The sequence below is a fragment of the Lipophrys pholis genome (genome assembly GCF_963383615.2).
Source record: "Lipophrys pholis genome assembly, chromosome: 9".
Lineage (NCBI taxonomy): Eukaryota > Metazoa > Chordata > Actinopteri > Blenniiformes > Blenniidae > Lipophrys > Lipophrys pholis.
The window spans coordinates 1,449,814-1,476,301 of NC_137639.1; the positions used below are offsets into that span (position 1 = coordinate 1,449,814).

General features: G+C 45.7%; 1 protein-coding gene across 2 annotated transcripts; it reads left to right on the forward strand.

Annotated features, from left to right (window-relative positions):
• The first annotated feature begins 1,781 nt into the window (after positions 1-1,781).
• Positions 1,782-21,444, forward strand: pomgnt2 (protein O-linked mannose N-acetylglucosaminyltransferase 2 (beta 1,4-)). Of its 2 annotated transcripts, none has more exons than XR_013935590.1 (2): positions 1,782-2,146; positions 2,591-3,301. XR_013935590.1 is itself a non-coding variant. In XM_080470693.1 (2 exons), the coding sequence occupies exon 2, from the start codon at positions 19,340-19,342 to the stop codon at positions 21,140-21,142; it is 1,803 nt and encodes a 600-aa protein (XP_080326819.1). In that variant the 5' UTR covers positions 1,782-2,146; positions 19,252-19,339; the 3' UTR covers positions 21,143-21,444. The 2 variants fall into 2 exon arrangements, 1 of the variants encoding a protein (XP_080326819.1); XM_080470693.1 differs by lacking the exon at positions 2,591-3,301 and adding an exon at positions 19,252-21,444.
• The last annotated feature ends 5,044 nt before the right edge of the window (positions 21,445-26,488 follow it).

Genomic DNA, 26,488 nt, shown 5'->3' on the forward strand with positions numbered 1-26,488 from the left:
GAAGTACTGACGTACTATAGTACTGATGTACTATAGTACTGACGTACTATAGTACGTCAGTACTATAGTACAGTACAGACGTACAGGACAGACATACAGACGTACTGACGTACTGACATGACACACACACACACACACACACACACACACACACACACACACACACACACACACACACACACACACACACACACACACACACACACACACACACACAGAAATACAGTTATGTTAAATATAAGTGTAGGAAATCAATCATATCTAGAAGAACTGATGAACATGTGAGAAGTTAGTTTAGATATTATTTATTCCAAGTCTTTTATTTTTTTTAATCTTTTCGTTCAACCTAACATCAGGCCCAAAATCATGAAACTTGAAATATGAAAATAGAACAAATACAAAACAAACAAACAAAACAAATCAAATCACAAAAAACATTCAGACCCAGAAGCAGCAGAAAGGTCCTTGAACCTTCCTTGAACCTTCCTTGAACCCAGTCTGAGTCCAGGATCTACAAGCTGAATTAAAATGGCGATTAACAAAGCTCAGAAGAACAGAGCACCTCAGACAACAACACAAGAGGAAAGAGCGGTCAAGGACCCCAAGAGAAGAGTGGGAGTCTCAAAGTGCCCATAAAGGACTTGGTAGAGCACCTGAGGAAGGTGTACCGTGATGACCGAAGGCATGAGCCAGTCACCATCCCCAGCAACATGACACCATTTCATACACCTGAACACCAAACTGGACACGAGGCCTCTACATGGAGTGCAGTGGAGAAAACGGTCAAGCAGGCAAGGTCAGCATCAGCCCCAGGGCCCACTAGAACCCAGTATCGGTTCTACAACAACACCCCTGGAATGATACTGACGTCTAACATCAATATCTATCACCATATCTATCACCAATATCTATCACCATATCTATCACCAATATCTATCACCAATATCTAATACCAATATCTATCACCAATATCTATCACCAATATCTATCACCAATATCTAACACTGAGACTCCCTATTTTTCCTTCATTTTTTTAGATTCTTTATTTTAATGTGTTTTGTTGCGAACACGTTTTAGTTTTGTAAGTACACTTCCGTCCTATTGGACTATTTGAGAGACTCAGAACTCAGTGAAGGTTTATGGTATAAAGGTAAATTATACCTGATCCTGACTTTGGATTTATGTTTAACTTTATTGATAAGTAGTAAGGGATATATGTAGAAGTATAGGTAATCAGATTTCAATTAGGGTGATTATAAATGGTAAATGGACTTAACTTGTATCGGCTTTTCAGTGGTGTGAGCAGCCCCCAAAGTGCTTTACATGGTTCATCACATTCACCCATTCCCTCACCATTAAAATAAAATCAATAATAATAATAATAATAATAATAATAATAATAATAATAATAATAATAATAATAATAATAATAACAATAACAACAATAATAATAATAATAAAAACAATAATAAAAATAATAATAACAATAATAATAATAATAATAATAATAATAATAATAATAATAATAATAATAATAAAATGAAACAGGTTTGATTTTATGTTACATCTTCATATTCTGTTAATATTGATTAAATAAAAAGTAAAAAAAAGTTGATGTTTCTACTCTTATATATTCAATATATTTTAGTTTCTACTTTTATACCTTACATTTCTACCACTATACGTCTATGTTTCTCCTCTCGAAATGGTTTCTAGTCCTATATATCTATGCCGTGCCTGTTGGCTGCTGAGTTCTCGCGGGATCTCGCGGCGGGATCAGTGGTGGTGGGCGGGGCCTGGACGAGGAGACGCTGTGTGTCGCGGCAGTCACGGTGTCTCGCTGCTCCCTCCGTCCCCGGTCCCCGGTCCCCCGTCCCCGTCTCCCTGCTCCGCTCCCGAACAACACCGGGGGCGTCTCAGAGGATCCACTGACCGGACCTGCCGCCGTTCATTCCTCCGGACTGCCTCTGTTCATCCCCCCGCCGCTCGCTCCATGTCCCCGGCTGCGAATCGAGCGAACAGCCCGCTGAGGCGCTGATGCTGCCGGCTGGATGAGCTAACCTCCGTCCGCAGAGAGAAAGAACCGCTTTCCCTGGAGGAGGAGGTGGAGGAGGAGGAGGTGGAGGAGGAGGAGGAGGAGGTGGAGGTGAGTATCTCTAGTGTTGGTTGTGGTTCCAGCTGAGTGCAGCGCCTCCAGCTCACATGTATTTCCACAATTCTGAGCTAATTCACCACAAACCTGCAGGAGACCCCAAAACCTGCTCGTTTTCCCCTTAAAGTACCTCCAGCTGGGCCCAGTACCATTTCAATGCATTGTGGGAATTCTGTTCAGTATTTTCTGTTCAGATTAACGATCACTTTCATTACATTTTCTAATCTTTTACCATGTTTCCAGTTGTGGATGTGGGAAAATCCAGCTGACCACTGTTCATTTGGGAACTTCCCAGTTGGGAAGTCGTAGCTCCCTGAGACTGCATCCTTCAACATTTATATTCAGGCTGCACAATATTTTACAAATTTATTCTTGTTGCGACTTCAGCATTCACGGTCCAGATATGGTGGAACTGACTCATGATGTTTCTGTGTTCAGGCTCAACATGTGGGGCCGATCACTGGAGCCTGGCTGACTATAATGTGTTGGGAGCAGGATGTGTCTCCTTTATCTCAGCATTACATCCTACATCCTATCTGGTGACCAGAATATCAACACTGGGTCGCCTTAACCCTGTTGCCCTATTCTGTTGAACCTGCAGCCCAACAATGGAGTTTTAGTGTGTCCCTAACCTCAGCCTGCACCCAACACTGTTGCCCCAACATTCAGCATCACCAACTAGTGTTGCTCTCATCGTGACCGTTGCGTACACTAGTGTTGCTCTCATTGTGACTGTTGTGTACACTAGTGTTGCTCTCATTGTGACTGTTGTGTACACTAGTGTTGCCCTCATTGTGACTGTTGTGTACGCTAGTGTTGCTCTCATCGTGATCGTTGTGTATGCTAGTGCTGCCTTAATCGTGACTGTTGTGTACACTAGTGTTGCTCTCATCGTGACCGTTGTGTACACTAGTGTTGCTCTCATTGTGATCGTTGTGTACGCTAGTGCTGCCCTAAACGTGACTGTTGTATACGCTTGTGTTGCTCTCATCGTGACTGTTGTATACGCTTGTGTTGCTCTCATCGTGACTGTTGTATACGCTTGTGTTGCTCTCATCGTGACAGTTGTGTACACTAGTGTTGCGCGAAACCTAACCATTGCCAATTAAACTTGCCCAAACCTCCAGTGTCACCCACTGGCATTGCCCGAACCTTGACTGTCATTGTCTGGTGTTGTCGTAATCGTCACTTTTTAATGTTGCCCTAATGCTCACCATCACCTACCACCTTTGCCTTCAACCCAACAATAGCCCACCGGTGTTGCCCTCATTGTCACGTTCTTGTGTTATCCTAGTCTTGAACGTTGCCCCCTCGCCCTGCCCTCACCCCAGCTGCAGCCAACTAGAGTTGTCTTTGTTGTCACTGACGAGTGTTGCTCTAATTCTTAAGTGTCACTCACTGGCATTGCCCTGTTACCCCCGTGTTGCCCTAACTCCTCCAGTAGCCTGCCAATGTACCTTAACAAGCAGAAGCCTGCTATAGTGTAGAAAGTGTATTGAGATTTTCTTTGACATCTGCAAATCTAATTCCACCAACCTGAGCGCCTCGGACCCCCTGGGGTCTTCTAGTGCTCTCCACAGCGGGGTCCTGGTACCCTGGTCTGGAACCATTGATCAGAAGCAAACACCTTTCATAACTCGGAGAGAGAGAGAGAGAAAGAGAGAGACAAATATTCTTGATATTTATTTAACTTTCTGACATTAGGTGTCTATTTTTCCGTGGATATTTACCCTGAACAGTCTGGTTAAACTCTCATTCTGGACTTATTTACCCTGAACAGTCTGGTTAAACTCTCATTCTGGACTTATTTACCCTGAACAGTCTGGTTAAACTCTCATTCTCTCAGCTACTGTCTTAATGCTCTGGAGTGCAGCTTTGTAAAGGAACAGTCTGAACAAATTAAACCAGTGTGGTCGGTTTATCTTAGTTAACTGTCTGCACACAGTAATGACATCACTGCTGAAGGAGAAATGAAATACCTTGTGAGGTATTTATGGTCCATCAGTGTTTTCACGTCCCTGGGGTTGCTTCTGTCCTTCTTCCCGGTGTCTGACGGAGACGACGTCACTGTTGCTCTTATTGACTGTGTTTGATTCAACTTTGATAATGGTCATGGTGTGTTGAGGAGTAACCAGGAAGTTGTGGCTGTTGAGGCATTTTTCAATGTAGAATTTAACACAAGTACCATCACACAGTTCCACAACAACCTTAAGGTACGTATGTTACAGCCACCGACGTAATTCACTCACTAACAGGTTAAGGGCTTCAAAGATGTTCCAGGGTTTACTGAGTCTGAGCTGTTTTAATCTCAAGTCATTGTTCTGCAGTGAAACAGGATGAAGCCTGTTGCCCACATCAGATTCAGGTTTCTGACTGACTGAATGTTTTATTTTGGCGGACTCAGGTGTCGAGGCCTTAGATAACTTGTTACCTGTCAGACTCACAGTCAGGTGGTCACATACTTGTCCAATGTGAAATGATTGTAATGTGTCCATGCTGGGGACAGCCACAGATACTACGTTTTCTTTCTGTCCAGACGGACGTCTTTGGCAGGAAAACGATGTTGTTGTTCATGAAATGCCTGCAGACTGTGATGGAGCTCAGCAGTGAGGATGTCAGCTAGAGAACATTTTAACGGTCCCGGCGTGAATCTTTATCATCTGAAAGTCATTGAACATAGATTTTCAAGTTGTCCATCAGGTAGAGTCCTTATTTTATTAATCAGACGGTCTTCCCGGCGCCCTGCACAGTCGGTGATGCCTGATCTGATGAGGCGGTGGCGCTGGTGTGTACAGACACTGGAGAAGCCTCTGGCCACAGAACAACCTCATGTTGGATTACAGTATATATACAGTAAAACCTGTGACGTAGGGACACCCTGAAATCCAAGGGCAAGTATCCCCTGAAGGCAGGTGTCCTCTCTTAGACGGGTAACGAGGACAAATTGTAGGACCAGTTGATACTGAAGGAACCAAACACCAAATATGTTCTGGTTAATTAAATACACATAACTGAACCAATACAAGATGTATACAATATATATATACATACACTTGTACTATGTATGTAATAAGTTTACATACCCTGGGAGAATGTATGATTTCTTGGCCGTTCTTCCAGGAATATGAATGATGACACAAAAGCCTTTCTTCCACTCGTGGTTAATGCTTGGGTGAAACAAACAACTGTGTTTACTCTTTTTAAATCAAAATGACAAAAGAAAGTACCCAAATGACCCTGATCAAAAGTTTACATACCCCAGTGACTTTGACCTGATAACCTGCACAAAAGTGTATCTACACATGTATAGAAGATGTATACAAGATAATTATTAAATCAGATTTAACTAACTTCAGGGACCACATATAGTCTAGTTTCATCCTGAGTAGACCTGCCTGGTAAAATATTACTGTAATAACCTTTAAATTTACACTTCAAAGTTTTTCCTTCTTGTGGTCACAGTGGATGTAATGGAATCGTCTATAATTGTGTAAGATCAAACAGTTAGTACTGAAAATGATTACAATCTCAATATAAAGTCAATTTTAATGAAACATTCTGGTGCAAAATACAATGAAATGTAAAATAAACTAGTATAAATCCTCTATAAGCTCCTTGCTTGGCGGGACCAGATAAGAGCCTCTTGGTGGGTTTGGGTCCCCGGGCCTCATGTTCTCTGCTGGAAAGAGAAAGTCAAACTTTCATGTGTGCAGAGTGTGATGTCAAAATCTTCATCCACCCTGTGAGCTAGGCTCCGCCCCTCTGAGGTCGACAGCGCCACCTGTAGGCACCGACTGCTCATGCTCCAGAGCTACTGGACGCTTATGTGAGGAGATCCTCCATCTCCCGTCTGAACAATCACAATTTAAATAAAATAAAGATCCAGAAGCTCAGAACTCCTGAAGTGAAACATAAACTACTTGAGGAAAGGTGGAGAACGTTACGTTATGTTATGGAACGTTACATTACGTTATGTTATGGAACGTTACGTTATGTTATGGAACGTTACGTTGCGTTATGGAGTGCTGTAGAGGTTTTAGAGGACTTTAGACTGGACCGCTCTGCTGTAGAGGTTTTAGAGGACATTAGACTGGACCGCTCTGCTATAGAGGTTTTAGAGGACATTAGACTGGAGGGCTCTGCTGTAGAGGTTTTAGAGGACTTTAGACTGGACCGCTCTGCTGTAGAGGTTTTAGAGGACATTAGACTGGAGGGCTCTGCTGTAGAGGTTTTAGAGGACATTAGACTGGAGGGCTCTGCTGTAGAGGTTTTAGAGGACTTTAGACTGGACCGCTCTGCTGTAGAGGTTTTAGAGGACATTAGACTGGAGGGCTCTGCTGTAGAGGTTTTAGAGGACATTAGACTTGAGGGCTCTGCTGTAGAGGTTTTAGAGGACATTAGACTGGAGGGCTCTGCTGTAGAGGTTTTAGAGGACATTAGACTTGAGGGCTCTGCTGTAGAGGTTTTAGAGGACATTAGACTTGAGGGCTCTGCTGTAGAGGTTTTAGAGGACATTAGACTGGAGGGCTCTGCTGTAGAGGTTTTAGAGGACGTTAGACTGGAGGGCTCTGCTGTAGAGGTTTTAGAGGACGTTAGACTGGAGGGCTCTGCTGTAGAGGTTTTAGAGGACGTTAGACTGGAGGGCTCTGCTGTAGAGGTTTTAGAGGACATTAGACTGGAGGGCTCTGCTGTAGAGGTTTTAGAGGACGTTAGACTGGAGGGCTCTGCTGTAGAGGTTTTAGAGGACACTAGACTGGAGGGCTCTGCTGTAGAGGTTTTAGAGGACATTAGACTGGACCGCTCTGCTGTAGAGGTTTTAGAGGACATTAGACTGGAGGGCTCTGCTGTAGAGGTTTTAGAGGACGTTAGACTGGAGGGCTCTGCTGTAGAGGTTTTAGAGGACACTAGACTGGAGGGCTCTGCTGTAGAGGTTTTAGAGGACACTAGACTGGAGGGCTCTGCTGTAGAGGTTTTAGAGGACGTTAGACTGGAGGGCTCTGCTGTAGAGGTTTTAGAGGACGTCCTTTCCACTTTGTTCCTTGTGTGTCTGTCACCGCGACACTCAGAATCACTCACATTGTACACTGTCCAGTCTGCGGCCTGAGGTAGAAGACATGTGTGGAGTGTCGTGGTTGTCTTGAATCTGCTGGACTGCAGAGGACAGTGGCTCCCTGCTGGACACTGAAATAGAGAAGTGAGGAAATGTTATGAAGTGGCAGGCGCTCAATCAGGAGGGTAATCACTTTCACTCTGGAGACATGTGACGTGCCAACCAGAGACCGTTTTCTGACACGGTCATTGTGAAAGGGACGTCCTGTTGCTCAACGCTCAGACTGGACAGCAGTGCTCTGCCTTTTCATGTAATGGAACCTTTTGTTTTGTCTGTCCAAAGTGTTTGAGAACGAGATGCAAAGTGAGGCTTTGTACAGCCGGATAATGGCTGCTGGGCCATTCATTCTCCCCAGTGCCACTCTGAGCTCCAGGCAGCTTCATCCATCCTGACACGCCACATTTGGCCCAGGAACAAAGACGACAACCAATCAGGGCCAATCATTGCTGCCAGAGGAGCTCAGCAATCAGTCGCCTGCAGAGAACGTCCGTCCAGGTAGACGGGAAAAGAAAAATACGCTACAGTTGCTGTCCTTTCCCCCATTTTGAAGAGAGCTGGTGTGGCGCTCAGAGGAATGTGAAGAAGAGGAAATGAGGGCGTGAAGGACTGACGATCACCTGATCAGCTGCTGAGGAGTGGGCCAGTGACACGGCACCTCTGGCTTTGGATTTCCAGGATTCTCATTAAAATGCGTCCGACTCTCCAGGCTGCCTCCGCACCGTATTTCCACCACATCATCATGGTGCTCATCATCTCCAGAGCAAACAGAGACACAGGGAGCCGTGACAGACGGACCGTTCAACCAGGGGGTGTGGAGGTCTCAGGAACCTGTTTCTTCATTTAAGACAAGGAGACACGTTCAAGGAGACTTGTCTTTTACAGAGCAGTGGAACTGGTCCTGAAGCTTGAAGCAAAGCTGTGCTTGAAATGTTCACACTTGTTCAACCGTATGCAAACGTTGGCCCGCCCTCGGCCTAACGACACGTTGGGTTGGTTTTTAAGGCAAAAGTGAAACGAGCTTTTCCAGCAGACGTTCAAACGCACAAGCTGGAGTTCCTTCAAGAACCGGTGGCAGATCTTCTCATCTGTTTGTAATTATTGTCTTATGGCAGAAGACTTGTATCCACTCACTGGACAGTCGCTGCAAAAGGCCAATTTGCTGTGAGATTCTTCTCAGTTGACTCTGACGGTTGGAACTTCAGGCCTCATTCACACGACAAGGCTTCATCTAAACATGCATTTAGACCCCATCTGAAAACCATGTAGTTTTTATGTTGGTCCACTAGGTGGTGCTGTTGTTAGTTTTAGTACTGAAAACACACACACACACACACACACACACACACACACACACACACACACACACACACACACACACACACACACACACACACACACACACACACACACACACACACACACACACACACACACAGCAGAGAACAATGAGCTCCAAACATTAACAGGAGAACATTCTAGTGGACGGACCACCAAGTTGGAATATTATTATGGTGACTGTCAAAATAAAACTGCCAAGTTCGATTGTTATTATGGTGACTGTCAAAATAAAACTACCAAGTTGGATTGTTATTACGGTGACTGTCAAAATAAAACTACCAAGTTGGATTGTTGTTACGGTGACTGTCAAAATAAAACCACCAAGTTGGATTATTATGACTGTCAAAATAAAAGTACCAAGTTAGATTGTTATTATGGTGACTGTCAAAATAAAAGTACCAGGTCCAGGAGAACATGAACAGGGAGTCATGATGCCACAGAGGAAACTTTGTTCTGATTGGTTCTACTGAGCATGTGCAGAGGAACTAGTTCCTGCGGCCGTGGTGGTCATGACCTGTATCAAAGTTTCCGCTGTCAGCACTGACATAGAGCGTTTTCAAAAACTTGCGTTCTCTTCTGTTTACGCGGAGACGATCCCGGAGCGTTTTCACAAAGTTGTGTTGTCATTCGCTCAAAGCACCGTTGTCATGTAAACGGTCACACCAAACACAACAAAGGTTTCTGTTTTCACTACCTGGTTGTTGAGAAAACAAGTACGTGGCTTCCTTTTTCAATCATAAAGTAACTTGCAGTTTGACATGTTGAACTTTGACCACCTCAGTATAGACAAACCCTGGACCCCGATGTGTTCTGTACCACTCTGCTCCCCTGGCTGAACCCCCTCAGTGTATTCATCTCTATCTCTGGTACCAACAGGAACTGTCTGATCAGACCAGTATTAAACGTCACCAGAAGGTGATCCGGCCTGTAACCTTGAGGAACAAGGAGTTCTGTGGAGTCGTGGCTTTAATAGCAAAATCTCCACTCAGGAATAGTGTGACTCAGGAATAACAAGTATTACTTCCTCTGGAGATCCTGTCCTGAACAACAACTCAGGAAGCTGTTGAGCCGTCACACAAATGGTTTGTAGTTTACCTCCCTTCATGTAGAGCAGATCCTTCCTCTGGACAGAACGTCGTGTCTTTGATGGCAGCTTGATTAATCTGCATGCAGATCTTAAAAGGGAACACATAAAGTCTTAATGTTCATATTGGCTGAAGATAACGGGGTCAGATGATGCGTGTGGTTGGTTGGTTGGTTGAAAAGTCTATCATCCATGTTTGTTCTTATTCTGATATTCACATTCCAGCAGGAGCATGGAACTCTTTCCTTCACTTTGACACGATTTCACAAACATAAACACCTTGTGGATTCAGAATCCGTCCACTCAAGGACAGACTAGGAGGAGGCCTCCTTTTGAAGCACTGCTCTTAAGTATTACTGATGATGCAATTACACGGCGCCAGCCTGCAACCCAGCCTCCACCCAGCGAGAGGTCAGCTTCACCGCCTTCACCACCGACTACCTTTAATTACTTCTTCAAATCCATTTGCCATGTTTGGTGTCTCGAACTGAAAGTTCACGTTGAAGCAATTCCAACCAGAATCAGCCATATAGAGCTGAGCTATCCAAGTTACAGCTCCCGGGTCTGGAGCAGTGGGGTCAAACACGAGGCTCGTGGGCCAAAACCGTCCGCAAGAGGCGTCAGTCCGGACAAACCAAGCAAATCATTCATTACAATGGAAAAACAACATGCATACTGACACTATGGGACGTTTCTCTGTATTTCACACCAGAAGGTTTCATTAGAATTGGTTTTACGTTCCAATGGGAGCAGTTTTAGGTAGTAATTGTTTAGTTTAGTGAAAATATTGACATTCATTGGGTATAAGTCAGTGTTTTACTGGTCTGGTCCACTCAACATGAAACTAGGCTTCATGTGGCCCCGGGACGGAAATGTGTTTGAAACCACTACTAGAAGAAAGTAAAAACACCTTAATGCATACATACAAGCAACATTTTTGCTGCGTTATGTGTTTCTGACAGAAGATGTATCTGCATGTATGTCTGGTTTTTCTATGCCGCTTGATGAAATACATGTTTAATATTTATTACATTGTGAAGACTAGTAATGTAATAACCAGCGCATAATTTCATCCTCATCACATTCAGCAGTGTGAGCATTTTAATCAGGACTTTAATCCATATTTTCACTTTTAGTACATTTTCACATTGAATAATGGTGAATAGTAATGCAAACATTCAGTATTCATTGAAAGCTTATGTTGGTGAGCACACAGTGAATAAATCTAGATGCCGTTAGAAGGGAAACACACAGCTTGATAGTGTTGCTCTGTATCTGCTGAATAGGAAAATGTTGAATTGGACATGCACATTATAACATGGTGGTGCCAGTGGCCTTGTCTCTGAGCTCGTCTGTTCACTAGTGAGCACACAAGGTACAGAAGCTTTGGAGCACGTTTCACCTTTGAGAAATGTTTCCTTAACAACAAATGCACAAGATTCATATATATGATCTATGAAATGCTGTCTTATTTTTCTTTATCTGTTATTATTCTGGGATTATTTCAAATGAAAACTCTGAGTTTTTTTGTTCATTTCAGTAAAGTTTCACATTTACATGACGGCGTTTTGTAAATATCTAAAACAGAAGTGCTGAAAATTCTGTAGTTAACCTGCCAGGCCATGAGTTGGCGCTGTCCACACACACACACACACACACACACACACACACACACACACACACACACACACACACACACACACACACACACACACACACACACACACACACACACACACACACACACACATTGGCATTGGATTGGCAGCATTTCTAGAAAGTTGTTTTCCCCAATTACCGTGGAGTGTTTTCAAAAGGTTGCATTTTCAGTGAACATTTTTCTGTTTTCACTTAAAACGTAGTTTAAACTGTAATTGATCATTTTCTTTCTGCACTGACAGGATTTGACGTAGCTTTAGCTCAAACCCAGCGGCGCGCGACATGCTAGCTACCTGCAGGCGTTGTTCATATCATCAGAGGCGTGCAGAATATTTGGCCCCGCCCCCGGACGGTGTGTGCGCTTTACTTTTCAATTTAACCTCTCCAATAAAGTGCACATTTACTCCACTGTCTTTGGATCATGTGGAGTTCTTAACATGACGTAGTAGAACGGACCAATGACAGCCCTCGGGGTCCATGACGTAGTAGAACGGACCAATCATAGCCCTCGGGGTCCATGACGTAGTAGAACGGACCAATCACAGCCCTCGGGGTCCATGACGTAGTAGAACGGACCAATCACAGCCCTCGGGGTCCATGACGTAGTAGAACGGACCAATCACAGCCCTCGGGGTCCATGACGTAGTAGAACGGACCAATCACAGCCCTCGGGGTCCATGACGTAGTAGAACGGACCAATCACAGCCCTCGGGGTCCATGACGTAGTAGAACAGACCAATCACAGCCCTCGGGGTCCATGACGTAGTAGAACAGACCAATCACAGCCCTCGGGGTCCATGACGTAGTAGAACAGACCAATCACAGCCCTCGGGGTCCATGACGTAGTAGAACAGACCAATCACAGCCCTCGGGGTCCATGACGTAGTAGAACAGACCAATCACAGCCCTCGGGGTCTACGTACGTCCTCTTGTGTTCTGTGCTGCTTCGACACACATTTAGGTGTTTATGTAGGTGGAGGCTTGGTGGAGATGGTTCACGGCAACGCATTGCCCTTGAGTATGGAGTAGAAATGAGGCCCGACATGAAACAAACATAACGTGTTAGATTGGGCCAGTCTGATCCAGTGTCGGCGTCGGGTTCTGATACCAACGTCATTCAGAAATTTCCCATTCATGAGCCGTTCCTGTGCTTTACGGGCGGCTGAGACGACGCCACCATTGATTGGCTGCCGGCTGCTGGGCTCATTGAGACCCGCCTCCAGTCAGGAAATCCAGTCCACAGTTTGCATCCAGCGAGCAGGCGAGTGTGGCAGCACTGCAGCTCACCAGCATCTCACCACAATATGTGCGCTGTTCTCACGTTGAGTTTCGATTTCACTTCACACTGAAACGGACTTTAGCAGCATAGATACCGTCTGAGTTCAGTCTCTCCCATCCAGCCCGTTTGTCCCTCCCATCAGCCCACGTTCTCACGAGTACCCGACCCCGTGCGGGACTCTGCTGTGAAGACTTGCGGCGGTGGTGTATCTGCAACTATTCATTTTTTCTTTTTTATTTAAAGGAGCGGCGGCGAGGATTTAGCAATGGTTGCCTGCCGCTGCTAAATGAATGTAGAGGAAACACTGAGAGGTTTTAAGTGCGATGCTACTTAAATGTGCTTCAACAGAACATATTCATGTTTAATTGAATTTAAAAGAAGCCCTATTTTATAGTTTTACAAACATTATTTATTTATTTATTTATTTGTCACATACAATGGCAATAACCACAGTCACTAACAGGTAGTGAAATGAGTAGATTTGCCCCTCGGTGGCCACCGTACAGAGCAGACCTCGGACCGGGTTGAAAGCAGGGAGCTCGGGGGGGGGGGGCCGGGGGTCTTGCTCAGGTACCCCCAGTGCATGTTTTTGTCACTCGTCCTCAGCGCTGGATCAATAGCAGATCATAAAATGCAGCGACATGTAAGTTAGCGTGCATCTCCAGTGGACCGATGTCTGATTCACTAACACTTTCCAGTGAAGACAATCCTTTCCCCCCAGCACAGGAAATAAAGTGGCTCACTGAGCTTTTCTTTGACATCTAATTCTGACAGAGCAGACAAAGCCTCTGCCTTGTTAAATGATCCCTGGCGCCCCCTGGGGGATCCCATGAGGGAAGCCACTAGACTCTGCTCTCTGGAGCGGTTCAGAGTTTGCCGTCTCACAGTTAATATAAGATAAGGGTAATTTAGCAGTAGAGCAGCCACGAGTGTCCAGTCAGACGTCTGCTCAGCACAAGAAACAGGAAAACACCTCAAATGAGATTTGGATCAAGGCTGAGCTGCGCTAATGGCTTGTGACGGCTTTTCTCCGTGTGAAGCCTCGCTGGAGTGTCCATCCTCTCCTCATGTTATCCTTGAATTATCTGGTAGGAACTGTGCAAACAGGGCTTCTATGCATCATTTCTATCTGTGGCCCCGGGACACAGGAGTGGAGGGTTACTCAACCATGTGTGCCCACACACACAAAACATAAATATGAGATGGTTCCCTCATATTGGCATTGCCCAGGAGACACGTCTCGGCTCACATTTGATTATATTTGGAAGCGTGGTGACCTTTCTCTAATTTGAGCATTCTCATTGTAGGGCAGCGTGCCGGCTCACTTCATCCTGCTGCTGATGAGAAGGTACACCAGCCACTCGGCTTCAAGGTCACTTTAAATGACTGCATCTCGCCCCATCACACACGGACAGCAGAACCAGGGGTGTGAATGCTGCGGTAGCTCTGACATTCACAAGCGTTGCGGTTTCTGCTGCAGCAGGCATCGTGTGCATCCGGTTGGGAGAGTGAGGGGATTCCACCCGGACCCTTATGGGGTGAAGGCGCCTGCAGGCTGCCTGCCGAACATCAGCCTCACTGGCAGCCTCTTCTTCACGCCTCATTTCACTTTATTTTGGCTGCTGTGTCAGCATCAAGGCGATATGACAGCGGTGTGTCCGCCGCTCCGTCTCTCTTCTGCCAGGCTTCTCTCTGAAATGTAGTCATGGGGGGGGGTCATCTGCTTACAGCCTCGTGGGTTTTTATGGCGGGAGTGAGGAGAAGGCTGCTTTCTCTTTTCACTTTAGTGCAGCTGCTTGCATGAACACACTCAATTTCCTTCACACGCTTGCACATGTAGAGTGTGCATGTAGAGAGTCCGTATTAGCACACTGAGTGTGTCCAGTCTGTCTGACCAGTCTTCTCCACTAGTGTAGCTTTAGCAGTGTAGCTTTAGAGGTGCAGCAGGGTATCTACGGCAGTGTAGCTTTAGCAGTGTAGCTTTAGAGGTGCAGCAGGGTATCTACGGCAGTGTAGCTTTAGCAGTGTAGCTTTAGCGGTGCAGCAGTGTAGCTAAGGCAGTGTAGCTTTAGAGGTGCAGCAGGGTAGCTCCAGTAGTGTAGCTTTAGCAGTGTAGCTTTAGCGGTGCAGCAGTGTAGCTAAGGCAGTGTAGCTTTAGCAGTGTAGCTTTAGCGGTGCAGCAGTGTAGCTAAGGCAGTGTAGCTTTAGCAGTGTAGCTTTAGCGGTGCAGCAGTGTAGCTAAGGCAGTGTAGCTTTAGCAGTGTAGCTTGAACAGTGTAGCAGTGTAGCTCCAGCAGTGTAGCTTTAGCAGTGTAGCAGTGTAGCTTTAGCAGTGTAGCAGTGTAGCTCCAGAAGTGTAGCTTTAGCAGTGTAGCTTTAGCAGTGTAGCTTTAGCAGTGTAGCAGTGTCGAGTTCATACTGAATATCAGGGCCATGGTTACACGGAAACAGTCCGAGTGAAAACTCATTGTTTTCTCAATCAGTGGTTCTCAAAGTGTCGGGGTACCTGGCGTACCACAGAAGTGCAGGGGGGGTAAAGCAGCAGGAGAAATCTGGGGGTCATGAGAATGACTGCCAAAGCAGGAATATTTCCTTAGTGCCAAACTGTTAGCAAAACAACAGTAGCAGTCTACATTAAACGTTTTGAGGTAGTTTTCCTTTTATTGGCTGCAGCTCAAATGTTGTCACCTATAATGTAAAAAGCATTTGGAAAGCCTCCTCTCAACCATACATGACTTCTAGATGTGACAGAATATGTGGATGAAGCCTTGTTAGGTGAGGTTATCCTCTTACAGTTTAAAAATCCCTGCTTTAAACAATAATATGGACACCAAATGTAGACACACAGTGAGCGGTGCTTTTTAGGACTCCCTGTGTCAGTCTGTCTGTCGTCTCCATGATACCGTCTGTAATATGGTCAGTGTACACAAAGGCACACATTTCATTCACTGGGCTGCTGTGCTCATCAGCTCACTGCCTCACAGTGAGTGTCATTGGCAATACAAATTCTCACCAAATACTCCTCTTGACCGTTACTTTCAAAAACTATTTGGAGGAGAGAAATATGAATTTTCTACTCACAGAAAACTGGTTTAACAAACACTGTTTATAACAAAGTGGTTTTAACATATTATCCATGTGCTCCTGGAACTTGGTACTTTTATTTTGACAGTCACCATAATAACAATCCAACTTGGCAGTTTTATTTTGACAGTCAGCGTAATAACGATCCAACCTGATGGTTTTATTTTGACAGTCACCGTAATAACAATCCAACTTGGTAGTTTTATTTTGACAGTCACTGTAACAACAATCCAACTTGGTAGTTTTATTTTGACAGTCACCGTAACAACAATCCAACTTGGTAGTTTTATTTTGACAGTCACTGTAATAACAATCCAACTTGGTAGTTTTATTTTGACAGTCACTGTAATAACAATCCAACTTGGTGGTTTTATTTTGACAGTCACTATAACAACAATCCAACTTGGTAGTTTAACTTGATGGTCCGTCCACTAGAATGTCTGTGTTCTCCTGTTGTTCATGCTGGTGTGTGTGTGTGTGTGTGTGTGTGTGTGTGTGTGTGTGTGTGTGTGTGTGTGTGTGTGTGTGTGTGTGTGTGTGTGTGTGTGTGTGTGTGTGTGTGTGTGTGTGTGTGTGTGTGTGTGTGTGTGTGTGTGTGTGTGTGTGTGTGTGTGCTTTCAGTACTAAAACTAACAACAGCACCACCTAGTGGACCAACATGAAAACTACATTGTTTTCTGCATTACTGCTGTTTGCGTGGAAACAGACATTGTTTTTAAAACGTTGCTTTATGTGCGAAACTTTTCTGAAACAAAAATTCAGACGTTGCTTTTTTCCAGGGGAAACCTTGGCGTCTCTCTGCGGTCTGAATAATGGCGGGCCGGTGAATGGCGGCGCCTTGGAGGCTTGAAACGTTTAACCGTTTAGTTAACGTGTCGAACGCGTTGACTGGATTCAGACCGGACCCACTTCCTCTTTAACAGAAACAGTACAGAGGTTCTGTCAGGAAGTAAAGGTCCATTAGAAGTTCCCCTGAAAGCAACGCAGTCAGGCTGGAAAATGTACAAATTTGAAGATAACAGAGTCGTTCACTTCTACTTCACCTGCAGGCACCTGCTGCATTATGAATGAAAATATTGATTCCTGGAGCCGAGAGTGAAACGCTGACACTCTGCTCAGTGTGGCCCTGCAGGGCCGAGGTCACATGGCCCAACGAAGGAGCTCTATTGGCTATTTCTGAAAGTGCAGCGCTCGTGTGAGTATAATGGGAGCGTCTTTCAACTTGGAGACGTAGTGAATACATGTCATAGTCAACAGACTGCGACCAGTGAACATAAGGATGAACAAACACTGGTTGAGCTGAAATCCTGTAATGCCACGACTCACCACTGTTCACTAAATACAGAAACGGACCTAAATGGATCTTGAGAGAAACTAGAGATGGGGAGTTGGAATATGATTTCCACTAAGGAAACACTTATGATGTAGATGTATTTGTACTTTGGGATATTTATTTCTGAGTTAAAATGCCAATCGATGGATGCAGTGGTGACGCCTCTGCAGTTTCCACCAGTTTGTTGCTTCAGTCTTTCTTTGTGTCGTTAAATACTGTCTGTTGTCAACACCAGCTCAGAAAGCACGGCTCCATCTGGTTGTTTACAAGTAAAGCGTGAATGCACAGTACTTGAAATACTATAATATTTATTGCACTGTAGTCAGTCTTTAGTGATACCTATATTGCAGCTGTCTATACCGCACTGGTGATAAATCTACACGGTGTCTTTGTGGTCACTATCCCTCAGTGTTCCACTGGGCTGGATGTGAAAAATATCCCTGGACTCTGCTCAGCTCCTCCAGAGCAGTGGTGGGAGGAGTCAGGACAGAATGAAACCTGGTGGTGGGAGGAGTCAGGACAGAATGAAACCTGGTGGTGGGAGGAGTCAGGACAGAATGAAACCTGGTGGTGGGAGGAGTCAGGACAGAATGAAACCTGGTGGTGGGAGGAGTCAGCAAGGACAGAATGAAACCGGGTGGTGGGAGGAGTCAGGACAGAATGAAACCTGGTGGTGGGAGGAGTCAGGACAGAATTAGACCGGGTGGTGGGAGGAGTCAGGACAGAATGAAACCTGGTGGTGGGAGGAGTCAGGACAGAATTAGACCGGGTGGTGGGAGGAGTCAGGACAGAATGAAACCTGGTGGTGGGAGGAGTCAGGACAGAATTAGACCTGGTGGTGGGAGGAGTCAGGACAGAATGAAACCTGGTGGTGGGAGGAGTCAGGACAGAATTAGACCTGGTGGTGGGAGGAGTCAGGACAGAATTAGACCGGGTGGTGGGAGGAGTCAGGACAGAATTAGACCTGGTGGTGGGAGGAGTCAGCAAGGACAGAATAAAGGCCCAGAGCAACAACAGAGCTCATAAAGCCGTAGCCAGAGGAGGTTTGTGCTCAGCAACTATTAAAGAACTGTCTTCTCACGAGACAATAATCATCATCAATCAACAGCAACAGTAAAATGGCCGATTAGCCCATAAAAGGAGGCTTTTAATGACTATTAAGGGTGGAGAATACTCATCCCATCATTTCATCACAAACTGCGGATGTTGTAGGATTCTGTCGTTTCTGTCGTTTCTGTCGTTTCTGTTGCTTTCCAGAGCATCACATTACTTGAAGCAGAATTTAAGAACACTAGGATTTGAAAGTTTGTGAATTTAGTCCGAGTCTATGTTGATGATCATCCAAGTAATGTTCCACTACATCGCTAGAAGACTTCATGGTTTTCCCTCATGTGAGGAGGGATTCTCTCCTTCAGCCTGGGTTTGATTTCCAGTCAAGTTAATGGAATGATTTTTGAGATTTCTAAAAGAAATGTAAATAACAGCTGAGTCCTCATGATGCTTCCTAAACTTCAGTTTGAGTCGTTTATCTTCTGTGCTGGTTCCCTCTGCAGAGACCTTTACAACTTATTGAATAGAATTTCCAAAGCCTGAGTCCATCTTCAGCCTGAGTCCATCTTCAGCCTGAGTCCATCTTCAGCCTGAGTCCATCTTCAGCCTGAGTCCATCTTCAGCCTGAGTGCCCGTGTTCAGCTGGTTCCAGTAACGACCTTGGCCCTGAGTCGGACGGGCCGACCCCCTGCTGGGTGTTTAGCATGCGAGCTGCCTGGTATCTGCAGGCAGCTGCTGGAGTTCAGCCACCGCTTTGACTTCCAGTCTCTCAATGACTCACTTGTTCTCATCTGATGCAAATGAGAAGAGTTGCGAGCGCCGCTCTTGTTCTCTGCCTGCGTCCGCTCGCAGTGGAATCTGTCTTGACATATCCAGGTAGGGTGACGGGGGACGGAAGGTTTGTTGCCGGGGTAAACCTCCACTATTCCCAGCGGTGAAAGCTGAACCCTGCTCTGATGAATCACCAGATTGGATTGCTTCTGTAAAGATCTGTGCAGCAGCTCCGGCTCGCCATGACTTCATTATATCACTGTTCCTTTGTATCTCCGTTCACCAAGTATTTCTCTTTGTGTTTCTTAGTGGCTTTTGTAATGAACTTATCTATAATAGCTCTTTCCTTTCTTCTCCCCTCTCCTTCCTCTCCACCTGCCCCCACCTCCAGTCGTTGCCTTGCAGTGGATGTCTCGTCGCCTCCCTGTGCGGTCGGAGGCCAGTGGGAGTCAGGAGGCGGGTCCTCGGCGGCGGCAGTGATGCGGGCTTCGGTGGCAGGCTGCAGGATGAGCGTGGGCGCGCTACTAAACGGCCTCCTGGTCTCCGTGGTTGCGGCTCTGCTCTGGAAGTATTCTAAGCTGAGCGAGCGAGCGGCCCTGCTGGAGGAAGAGCTGCACATGACGCAGCAGTCCCAAGAGGTCTCGCAGGCCCGCATCGACTACCATGTCGCCCTGCAGGCTCTTCAGGAACACGGCACTCGCATGGTCTGCACAGGCAAGATGCACACCGACCGCATCTGTCGCTTCGACTACCTCTGCTACTGTTCAGAGGCTGAGGAATTTGTGTTCTTCCACTCCAATTCCTCCATCATGCTCCCTAACCTGGGGTCCAGGCGCTTCCAGCCCGCCCTGCTGGACCTGTCCTCAGTAGAGGATCACAACACTCAGTACTTCAACTTTTTAGAACTTCCTGCTGCCGCTCTAAAGTTTATGCCCAAACCTGTGTTTGTGCCAGATGTGACTCTGATCCTAAACCGCTTCAACCCTGATAACCTCATGCACGTGTTCCATGATGACTTACTGCCGGCCTACTACACCATGAAGCAGTACCTGGACCTGGACGACGAGGCGCGCCTGGTCTTCATGGAGGGCTGGAGCGAAGGCCCACACTTCGATCTTTACCGACTTCTCAGCAACAAGCAGCCTCTGCTCAAAGAGCAGCTGAGGAACTTTGGCAAGCTCATGTGTTTCACTAAGTCTTATGTAGGCTTGTCCAAAATGACCACCTGGTACCAGTATGGGTTCGTCCAGCCGCAGGGACCTAAAGCAAACATCCTGGTCTCTGGGAACGAGATCAGGCAGTTTGCCAGGGCTCTGATGGAGAAAATGAACATTACAAGGCCAGAAGAGGCAGATAAGGATGGAGGAAGTGTTGAAGAAGAGAATACGAAGAGAGATGAATACATTGTTGTGTTTAGTCGCTCGACAACAAGGCTGATTTTAAATGAAGCTGAATTGATAATGACATTGGTCCAGGAGTTTCAGATGAAAGTGGTCACTGTGTCGTTAGAAGAACAGTCTTTCTCCAGCATCGTCCAGGTGATCAGCGGTGCTTCCATGCTGGTCAGCATGCATGGAGCTCAGCTCATCACCTCGCTCTTCCTCCCCAGAGGAGCTGCTGTGGTGGAGCTCTTCCCTTTTGCAGTCAACCCAGAGCAGTACACCCCGTATAAAACCCTGGCCTCCCTGCCAGGTATGGACATCCACTATGTTTCCTGGAGGAACATGATGGAGGAGAACACCGTCACCCATCCAGACAGACCCTGGGAACAAGGAGGCATTGCACATTTAGAAAAAGAGGAGCAGGAGCGTATCCTCGCAAGCAAGGACGTGCCCAGACACCTGTGCTGCCGAAACCCGGAGTGGCTCTTCAGGATCTACCAGGACACCAGGGTAGACATCGGTTCCTTCCTGGACGTCATGCGGGAGGGCATGAAGTCCAAACCGAACCTGAAGAAGTCCAAGGCAGCCAGCATCGTCCACCCCGGCCGTGTCCGAGAGCCCCAGTGTCAGACCTCGGTACAGACCAGCAACGAGGCCAAGCTCACCGTTTCCTGGCAGATCCCGTGGAATCTGAAGTACCTGAAAATCAGAGAGGTCAAGTACGAGGTGTGGATCCAGGAGCAGGGAGAGAACACCTACATGCCTTACATCCTTCCCCAGCAGAACTACACCTTTTCAGAGAATATCAAACCCTTTACCACCTACCTGGTGTGGGTCAGGTGCATCTTCAACAAGAGCCTGTTGGGCCCTTTCGCAGACGTTCTGATGTGCAGGACTTAGTACAAACATTTTCACACAGAGGTCGGGGCCTTTCTTGGTCCAGAGAATCATGTTGGACCAGAGTATTGTTGGATTACAGTTTTCAAGGCTTCTGTTCTTGTGAACTCTTGCTCAGTGATGCTTTGACCTGCCCTGGCTCAACCTTCATGGAGACGACTGGAAGAACGACGACAGAGTGAACCTGCCGAGTCCGACCGCGGTCTCAGGCTGCCACCAACTGGAAAGTAGAGTTCCTGTTCTGAGAAAGGAACGACGTCTCTCCCGACACTACCAGGACTCAGATCAGCAGATTTATTTATGTGAAAAAAAGAAATAATATATACAGTTTCCTAGTAATAGCTGAAACACTGGATCTTTTACAGTATGCAATGTAGCTTCTTTGTGATGCAGAGATTTTAGAACAAAAGGAATTTTTTATGTTTTTGGTTTCTGTCCCATGTTGTGTGTGTGTGTGTGTGTGCACCATACTTTCACCTAGGCTGTTAGATTTCTTTCATAATCCTTCATGTAACACACACACACACACACACACACACACACACACACACACACACACTGCCTGTAAGAAACACTTCTGACCCCCTCTTTGACTTTTGACCTGCCAAACATTACAATGAAAAACACTCATATCCTCCCCAACATCCAAAGTAAGACCCGTCAGAATCAGAACCAATCGGCCTCATTGTTTTAGTGCGAAGCTTCATTTGGCCTCAGAGCAGGCGACACCTCGCCCACCCCCCAGATGGGGAACCGCTGTCGTCTTCGTCACCAACAACTGAACAGTCGGTAATTAAATCCGGTGACGGTTTTACAGAAGGATGTTTTTATAAATGCTCCGCTAATCTCTTTTCTATGTGTAGTAGCACAGTTACATGCAGTACTTCACAGCTTGGTTGTTGCCTCCAGTGTTATAAATAATTAACATGTTTTTTTTGCATAAATGAAATATTTATTTTCCTGTAATTGACACTAAATACTCGACTCATAATTTCCTGTGGCAAGTGTCAAGTTGTAATTAATGTCGAGCGGTTTCCCTCCTCCGTGCGTCTGGCAGTTTACTGCTGGACAGCCGGATTGTACTGCTTCTGGGAACTTCTTAGTATTTATGATGATAACAAGGTTTTATGCAGCTTGGCATCACACTGCCTCGTCTTCGGCCTCGTTTTCACCACAACAAATACGAGTGTATCTGCAAAACTTCCTTCACTTTGGAGGGTCTGTTTCCACGACACCAGTGTTCTGATCCACTGAGTCCATGAAGTTCTTAATCCGCCTCCCGAGGTAAAGATTCTTTCACGGTCACTGTTCCCCCCTGCAGAGACTGATGGAGGCGGAGCCTGTTACTGCTCATCTCTCCCTCCCTCCTGCTCATCCACCAGTAAACCAACATGGCGGCCGCGTAGTGGTATGACCCGTAGTGGTACTAGTGGTACGACCCGTAGTGGTACGACCCGTAGTAGTACGACCCGTAGTGGTACTAGTGGTACGACCCGTAGTGGTACGCCCCGTAGTGGTACGCCCCGTAGTGGTACGCCCCGTAGTGGTACGGCCCGTAGTGGTACGGCCCGTAGTGGTACGGCCCGTAGTGGTACGGCCCGTAGTGGTACGACCCGTAGTGGTACGACCCGCGGTCCATATTCTAGTTTTCTCCTCCAGATCAGTAGTTTAATAGTTGAGACTCTCCCTGATATCATCCGGTTCCTCATCAGTCCACTAGGATGTCAGGTTCTCTACATTTTCTTCACCTTTATAGTGTTTTGTTCTCTGCACACGTCTGTGTAGTTTCATTACAAATACAAGCAACAGCGCCCTCCAGTGGCCCGGCAGACTAACTACACCGTTGTCTGTGTGTCCGCTGCTGCAGTGGAAACACTCTCCTTTTTTTAGCGGATTAGGTGTTGGGTGTCGTGGAAACGGCCTAAAATACTGTCGATTACCATATAGAATGTTCCCTCATGTTTTTGTAGCTTACTTCTGGCCGTACGAAGGATTACTGTCAAACCTTAAGCAGAAATTGCACAAATGTTCTGTGTTGAACTTACCAACCAACAGTGTGAAGCTTTCGGCTGCAGAAACAAAACAACAGATTTAGTTCTATTGTGCCATCAGTAATATAGTTTTCTCTTGTATTTAGAACTACTGTTGATTACTCAGAGTTCTGTTCCCTTTACAGTGCCTGTGGAAAAGTATTCACCCCTCAAATGTTTTTCAGTGTTGATATATTTCAAACCCATCCAGTTGGTATGTAATCTATATCTCCAGCAGTGGTTACCAACCTATTTTTGTTGTCGCTGTTTGTGGACTCGATTTGAACTAATATCTTACATTAGACCAGGAGTGTCCAACCCCGGTCCTGGAGGACCCCTGTCCTGCATGTTTTAGTTCTCCCTGCATCAGCATACCTGAATCTAATGATGATGTCATCACCAAGGTTGTGAAAAAGCCCAATAACGAGCTGCTCATTGAAATCAGGTGTGTTTTAACTGGGAGGAGCTAAACCCTCCAGGACGCCGGCCCTCCAGGATGCCGGCCCTCCAGGACGCCGGCCCTCCAGGACGCCGGCCCTCCAGGACCGGAGCTGGACACCCCTGCTTTACACTGATGCCAAACAGCCGCTCTCACAAACATACAAAACCTTCCAAAAGAATTTGTGAGGTTGGTTCAAAAAAGTCTTATTATGTTTTAGAAGATGTACAGATGTCATTATGACAACGTCGGAGCTGTCAAAGCCTCAGGCCCCGCCCCCAACACGCCCTGCCCCCAGCACGCCCCGCCCCCAGCACGCCCCGCCCCCCAACACCCCCCTGGAGCCAGCCAGTCTTTGACCACATTTTCAACTGAAAATGCAAAACATTTGTTGAGGTTCGGATGTTTGTTTACACAACAATGCTGCTCGGAGCCAATGGGAGCACAGCTTTATGAAAATGGCTCCCGATGCGGAATTTTTTAAAACCCTTTCAGAAGACGCTCAGACTCGGTATAGACACCAGAAACACTTGAACCTTGTTGTGTAAACGGCGTCTATAAACTTTTCTTGTTCGGTTTTCTCTGAATTATTTGGGGCGTTTTCTCTCTAAAGGTTCCAACTTACAAACATGTGCCACTTAAGTGCATGATGATGCCACCCCCATGCTTCATAATAGGGATGTTCTGGTTCTGTAGATGTGCACCATTTACGTCTACCCAACATAGCACATACATTTCTGTCCAATAAGTTCTGTTTCTGTCTCATCAGACCAAATTACATTTTTTTAGTTTTTCAAGTCTGTCCTCTTCCTGTGTTGGACCTTTCCAAACCCTTCAGACAGAATCCATTGCACTTTATATCGTCTTCATGCTGTGGTTTGTGATGGAATTCTGGCTGACTTCAGTCTTTTAATACACAAGACACTTTGGACTCACGGGGATGAGTTCTGTTGTTCCTCCCAGAATCAGGCCCGTTAAATAAAAAGCATTTCAAGTGAAAAAGCATCGCAGCTTTTTCTTTTCAAGAAAGTTTTGCAAGCTTTTGAAAACGACGTCTTTTTGCACAGAAACCTTGAAAACAATGTTGTGCCAGTCCACCAGTTGGCGCCGTTTGTTTATTTTGTAATGAAACTACACATATTCACGCAGGGAACAATACGCCAAGTTACATTGTTATTTCAGTTGCTGTCAACTACAAAACTCCCAAGTCCTGGGACTATATGGACTCGTGACCTTCGCTATTTTCACACGTCGACACGACAACGGAGCCCCAACATTTCTACTTTGGCAGCCATTTTGAAAAAGGTTTTGTTTCAGAGGCTCCGAGCGCCGGTGTTGTGTAACCCCCCCCCGCACTGCTGCTGTGGAAACTGGTTCTTAGTCAGACCGCGGCTGAAATGTACGAAATATTGAAGTTACATTGTGTATTTGTTTGTCAGATTAAATTCCATGGCAGTAATCTGATTCCCTTAAGTTCTGAAAAGTAAACTAAATAAACCAAACTATTGACTGTCATGATACAAACAAGCTGCAAACTTCTGAAAGGGTGAGTACTTTTCCTTTACAGCCACTTCATCTGCCACATCACTACAACCTGTACACATAACCTGAGTTCTCGGTGCATGATTAGTCATTTCAGGCCATTGTCTGTGTGCAGTTTGTGTTGTTGGATAGATGTTTATGTGCATCCCTGCCTCCGTGTGTGATGAGTGTAACACGCCTCTGGTTTCTACTTTAGCAGAGTTTCTTTCTGAGTAACTGTGATTGAATAAAGACGTCTATTTCTTACAGGATAGCAGAGGTCTGTGTCAAATCTGTGATTTCCCAAAACTGAAACATTCATGGTTCACAAAGTATATTCAATTGAAGTATATTTCAGTTACTTTGTGCTACATTTAGTATTTAGTTGGATCTGGTGTAACAGTGTGGTTTGATTTTCTTTGTTCACAAAGCTTGATTCAAATGGAGTTAGAGGACAAGCCAAGGAATAAACCGATTTAACCAAACACTTCCGGCTTCAACGGTATTGAACTTTTATGTAATGCTAACTTTGCGCTCTGGGGGGCAGTGGTGAGGCAATGCTCTTCAGTTTCAGCATTAGTTATGGCCAAGAATTTTCTCATCAAATTTCCCGTTCTTCAGAGTAAGACTGCTGCAGCGCTTCTTTTCTTTCTGCTGTCCCACTGCACCGCCTTGTGGTGACTTTTGGTATAACAAGACATCGTGCTGTGGGCCACTTTTGTTCCTTTTTTGTTTCTTTTTTTTTTTTGTACTTTTCAGTGAAAGATACTGAGTGAAAATCTGGCTTTAATCTTATGAATTCTTGTGTGGGTTAGCCTGGTCTTCCTGCTGGGTTAGTGTTACGATCTCTGTGAGAAAACTCTTAAGGTGGCTGCTTGTTTCCAGTGCAGTAGATTTATGATACTCCTGCTCCGTTCTTACTTTTGGAACACTTCCCACAGTTTTAAGTGAATATTTTGCTCAGACTATGTAAATCAATCCTGCCCAACGAGCAGCAGGTTTTTTGCCCGAGCCGACACTTCGTGTTCAGAGTCACCACAGTACAACCAGCACTTCAAATTTTACTCTGCTTTTCTTTGGTTTGGTCTCCTGGTGAGTACATCTTGTGGGAATATTGACTTCCTCCATTTAATTCAACATGGAGCGTCAATGGAGCCAGACCAGTCTAAAGAAAGCACGGTAAATACCCACAATAATAAGTAATAACTTCAAATGTTCATTGTTTGTGCATTTAATGTTAATTAATTTAAAGTTTCCTTCCAAAAGTTTCATTTTCAACTCCAGTGTTGCTCCTTACCGCCGGTCACTTTGACAACAATTAGCATGACAAACTCGCCTCTGCGGTTCGGTTTTAATGCT